General features: G+C 34.3%; 1 protein-coding gene across 1 annotated transcript; it reads left to right on the top strand.

Annotated features, from left to right (window-relative positions):
• The first annotated feature begins 5289 nt into the window (after positions 1-5289).
• LOC143624193 (pyruvate decarboxylase 1-like) lies at positions 5290-5910 on the top strand. The gene is made up of 2 exons (XM_077094912.1): positions 5290-5790; positions 5905-5910. The coding sequence occupies exons 1-2, from the start codon at positions 5290-5292 to the stop codon at positions 5908-5910; spliced, it is 507 nt and encodes a 168-aa protein (XP_076951027.1).
• The last annotated feature ends 90 nt before the right edge of the window (positions 5911-6000 follow it).

Genomic DNA, 6000 nt, shown 5'->3' with positions numbered 1-6000 from the left:
GATTGGTTTGTGGATCGATGGTGCAATAGTGGCGGTTAGTGGTGCGGCGGACTCTCGTATCCTATTGATTGGTTTTTGGATTGATTGATGTCTATTGTTCTTTGTGCAATGATTTGTGAATTAATTGTGGAGAATCTTGTGGATTGCTTGTGGACTGTGGTTGCTTGTGGTGGTGTAACAAAGGTGATTGGTGGTGATGTTGTATATCTTTGAAGGTTTGAGATGGTTGTTGTTGATGAGTTCCAAGTTTAGTCTCTGGTTTGTGTTCGAAGGTTTGCAATTTGGATCAAAGGATTATAATTGCATCTTGCATTGCCGTTGTTAGACATGACGATTTAGGTTTTTGTGATAAGACGATTTGGTAGATGATGAGAAAAAAAACACATGAATTGATCCTAGGACCATTCACTGCTTTAATATCATGTGAATTTGATAATAGAGTAATTGCATATTAGTTGTATCTTAAAATTATATTTCAAATGAAAGAGGAGAATAAAATAAATAATACAACAGCCCTTGGCATAAAAGGAAAAACTAAAAATCAAGGACGTCACAATCCCTTAAAATTTGCCTTTTAACGGCCATTGTACAAGCTTCAATTCATGTCTAAATTGAGAAATAATGTTATGCTGATTCCTTGTAATCTTTTGTTTTATTTAGTTTTCTAACAAAATTAACCATTCTTGTAGGCATGGAAATCATGTTTGGGACGGGTTTAGGCATGCATTCCCAAACCCATACCCAACTAGTAAAGCGCATCAACCAGTCGGGCATTTGTCAGGTAATTACCTGTTGTGAAAATTAACTAATACTTTTTTGAAATACGAATCGATAACGACCTGTGTATTGTAAAAATTAGAAGATAGAAAGTATCCACAAATTAAATTTAGACATTTTTTTCATAAACAAACAAGAAATTATCAAGTATTAAATGGTCTTCACTAGAATGCTTGATTTCTCTGCCACAAATAATAATAAACAAATATGTAGAAGAAACTATAAATAATATGTTGTTTTAAAGCATAGAAGTTTATTATGGACAAATTATGGTAATTGGTAATTAACAACATAATGTACTCAAGTCTCAAGATATATTTACGCACTCCACGTATCAATATTGGCAAGGATTTAAATGCTAACCCTATCGCTTAAAACTTCTTTAGGTGCCCTGAGAAACTGGAGGCCCCAAGCTACGGCTTTAGTTGATAAAGCATAAAGACTGGCCCTAAAATATGCTCAAGATAATCTTTGTCACTGCCACTAGGCCATCAACCCCTGGACAAATAGTTAATATTTATAATCTTCGGTTTCTTACTGTATGACATCTCGATCAGCCATTATAATTAAGTTGTAGCAAAAGCTACCCAAAGGCCATGTCCTTGAACTCTGCTTTACAATAACATATTTTGCCATTGTGTATTCCAGTCTTCCAGAATCCACAACTCCTAAACCCACTCTCATTAATTAATGGCAACTGGCTAAGGCAGATTGGTTTAAACGAAATGTAAGATATAGTTGGCAAGATCGTTAATCTTGAACCACTTGATTCATAGGATATCTAATGTAGATCTGGAATGCATGAGAGGAGGTCTCATATCGTCGAGTGGCTACATTGAATATTAATGATTAGCTTTCCACATATAAGTAAACACTGCACTCCTATTACTATATATGCATGTACGTATAACATATTTACGTATGCATGTGCGTGATGTATTAGTGACATATATAGTTGGGTAATTCACGTGATTTGGTTAAATATTAATTGACTTGTGTACAAATTTAATTCATATTATTATGAAATGGCCGGTTAGATATATAAAACAGTTTTGATAAAGTACTGTTGGAGGAGTTAAAATAAAAATAACTGACTAAGGGGGTGTTTGTTTGGCCTCTTAATGGGACCATTCAGATGTCAATATCTGAATCGGTCAGATTAAGTGTGTTTGGCTTGTTCAAGAGTTACCTCTGAATGATTTTTCTAACCTTTTATTCGCTCAGACACAAAATAAGTCTGAATGAGAAAGAGGACCAAAGTACTCTAACCTAATTCTTCCCTCCCAAATCACGATTGCTCCTGCTGCCCACATCATCTGCACATCGCTTCTGCTACCAGCCCTTTGAAGCAAGAAACCCACCCTTCGAATACATCTGCTACATCGATCTCATGTCACTCAAGGTAAATTTTTTCTCCAATAGCAGTTTGCGAATGTTATTTCTGAAATTGATGAATCGTTTGGTTCGTTCTTTGTTCTCCCATCTTCTAAGCATAGGATTGGTCATAACTGTTAGAGATTAGGGCTTATGCTGTGTTTTTTCTTATCAAGTTTTTGAGATTAGGGCTTACATGTTTAATGTTCTTGAACTGGTTGAATTCTTGCACTTACATACTTACAGTTCTTTAATCTTGATGATTTCTTGCACAAGCCCATTTTAGAGGTTGAATATTGTTCCAAAACTATGTTTTTTCTAACTATTCTTTGTCATAATCAAGCTATTTGATTGTTACTTTTGGAAGGGCCAACACTTGAAAAATACCAAAAGATGAAATTAGTTATAGCTGAGTTATGATGTTCAAATCCAGATTGTGCGAATTATCTACAATTAACCATTTGGTATTGGTATAATTTCAAGTTTCTATGGTGCTTCTCAAACTAAAACTATTATTAAAGTTTAGGGATGAGCAAATTCGGTATTGGTACCGGTACCGAATCTGTATAAAAGTTTTGAGTTTCGGTACCGGTATTTTTTCGGATTTTACCTTCAATACCGGTACCGGTTCCAAGAATTTCGGATTTTCAGGATCGGGATTTTCGGTACTGATCTCATCCCTAGTAAAGTTGTAATCACTATAAACCAAAATGAAATTATTGACAGTTGAAATTGAACCAAACCGAACTGTTACTAAATATTTGATTACGATTATGCGTCATGCATAATATTTTATACTTCCAAATTATGCATATTCGTAAGAAACCTGAGAAAGTATCTTAATATTTGATTACGATTATGCGTCATGCATAATCTTTTATACTTCCAAATTATGCATATTCCAAATTTACTCAAGTTTTATGTTCGATCTTGAAAAAAGTTTATGCGCTTAAAAGAAGAAAATCTTTAAAGCTTCTACTGTATTTATATGATAATTAGATGACATTATTATCTATGTTTTATAGCCTTTGGCTCCAAACAACTCCACACATTATTTGAAGCTACTTATGAAAAGATGATAGTTGTATAGCATACAAACTGATGAATGACGAAAAATTGTAATAATATGATGCTGGTAAATAAGTGACAAGACTGGTTACCCGTTAATACAAACTAAAGAAGTTATTTTGTTGATGAATTGACTTTTTGGTCAGACTTTACTTTCGGTTAGAATTGGTTTTTGCAGGCGGATATATGAGAAGCAACCGATGGGCTAAGGTGAAACAAAAGTGACGGTCAATGGAGATATCAAAAGTTACTGGTGTTTGGTCAGGAGACTTGACTTGGTAGTTATAATTAACAAGTACACTCTCTAATGTGTAGAGAACATGGAAGCAACTGGTTTTGTCGCATCGCGCGGGTCATAACTAGTTATAGCTATGAGCCTATGATGGTTTCTATTACTTTTTATTTGAATAGCATGTTTCCATGAATAAAATTCAACTTGTACGCAAACTTTCTATTTGGATTTTAGTATGTTTTCATGGATTTGAAGAAACGTGTACTTTGGATTTCTATCACATTTTGTTGTTTCTTTTTATTAGTATTTATCATTCAGAGCTCTAACCGAACATATCACATTTTGTTGTTTCTTTTTATAATTATTAATCATTCCGAGCTCTAATCGAACAGATACGTTTCTTTCAGCACGAAAGGGCTAAAATAGTCATTTTGCATGGTTATTCAGAGGTACAACCAAACAGTCTTAACTGGTTCAGCACTTAATGGCTCGGAACCTCTTAATCATTCAAGCCTCTTAATCATTCAGCACTTAATAATTCAGTACTTGCCAAACAACCCCTAACACTTGCTATCATTAAATTTTATATATAATCTAACATTTTATATTTTCATCGCTTTTATTTTTGGTTGGGTTAAATTATATAGTAATGTTATGGCTAGACGCAGTTTATTGTCCGTTTACCATATGTTTCAATATAAACACTAATTTTTTATAGTAATGTTGACAAGTAAATTACCAGTAAAATAAAGTTAGATAATTATTCGTGTTCAAATTTTTTCTAGCTAGCATTTCTAGTCTTTGTTTATATTTCAGTTTGATTTCAAGTTTGATCCAGTTGTACATGTTCGATTAGTCTTTTCATGTTTGATTTCTTGTCTGATCCGTCTATTCATAGGATTGAATATCTCTTGATCCCTTAATTTCTTGTTCTAACGATAACTCAATTGCTTTTCTTATCATTGTAATTTCCTCTAAAAGTTTAGGGGATTTAGATAGGGACAGGGGCCGAAACTTATGCAGTAATCAATATAAAATTTAGATATAGGTTCGTCCTAAGGTGTTCAAGAAATTCGAAAAAAAAACCGAAATCCAAACAGAAACCAAAATAAATCGATCCGAATTCTTATTCATAGTCGGATCGGATTCGAATATGGAATTTTAAAAAAATTCGGATTGTTCGGATTATTTATTAGACTATTACTTGAAGTTTGAACTTTAAATTTGTACGTGTTCAAGAGTAATTCGTATTTTCTGGTTTGTATGTTTATTGTGATACAAAACTATTAAATGTTAGGAACAAAAAAGTAGGAAAATATTTAGGTTTATTTCAGATTATTCGGAAACTATTCGAATCTGATCCGAATTGAATTCGGATAGATTCAGATCGGATATAATAGGAATACTCCTAATTCGGATCGGATTTCGGAAAGGGTCTTCAAATTTTCAAATCCGAATAACCCGAACTGAGTAAACCGAATAATCCGTTATCCAATCCGATAAGCACCCCTAGTTTGCCAATTGTGAAAGTTATAGAGTAACTAAAATTATAGAGAATGTATATAATAACAACTATACAAAGTAAATCTCATAAATAACCAAAAATTCTATTAATAGTCAGAAATGATGTAATTTAAACAAATTTTACCTGTTTCGTGATGATAAAGAGACTATTTCTACAAAGACCCTCGCTAAAAAGAAATAATTAAAGTTAAAGAAGAATAGAAAGCCAAACTTAGCACCACCCACAAACTCATGACTACTACATTCTTATATATATACTCTTAATTCCATCCTCCATGGTCCATACCCAAAACTCCAATCTAAATAAAAAAGTTATGGAAAATGCCAAAACCGACGCTCTGGATGTTACTACTCACAGCAATGTCTGTTACCCTCCAAAAATCGGTGGTGCTTGTTGCGTACAGTCCTCAGTCGAGGCCACGCTCGGTCACCACCTCACTCGTCGCCTCGTGCAGATAGGCGTCTCGGATGTATTTTCTGTACCAGGCGACTTTAACCTGACTTTGCTTGATCACTTCATTTCTGAGCCTGGCCTCAACCTCATTGGCTGCTGCAACGAGCTTAACGCAGGTTACGCGGCTGATGGATACGCGAGGTCTCGAGGCGTGGGTGCATGTGTGGTCACTTTCACTGTTGGTGGACTCAGCGTACTCAACGCCATTGCCGGCGTGTATAGTGAAAATCTCCCTGTGATATGTATCGTTGGTGGACCGAACTCCAATGATTACGGAACAAACAATATTCTTCACCATTCGATTGGATTGCCGGATTTTAGCCAGGAGCTTCGTTGTTTCCAGACAGTCACTTGTTATCAGGTATCTGTTTCTGTGAATAATAATATCAATTTAACAGTATTTAGCATAACTATTTGGATATGGCCAGGATTCAAGTTTCGTGATTGTAAAAAAATAAATAAATATGTAATTTAGGAGTAGAGTTAAGGAACGCGTTCTTTTAAAAATTAGCATAACGATTTGATTTTAGCACTGCTAAGAGAAGCTTAAGTTGTGCTGAAAAGTTAAGGA

Source organism: Bidens hawaiensis, unplaced genomic scaffold, assembly GCF_021521415.1.
Source record: "Bidens hawaiensis isolate Kalapana, Puna unplaced genomic scaffold, B.hawaiensis_p1.1 tig00003698_1, whole genome shotgun sequence".
NCBI classification, from domain to species: Eukaryota; Viridiplantae; Streptophyta; class Magnoliopsida; order Asterales; family Asteraceae; genus Bidens; species Bidens hawaiensis.
This window is presented reverse-complemented; position numbering and strand designations above follow the sequence as displayed.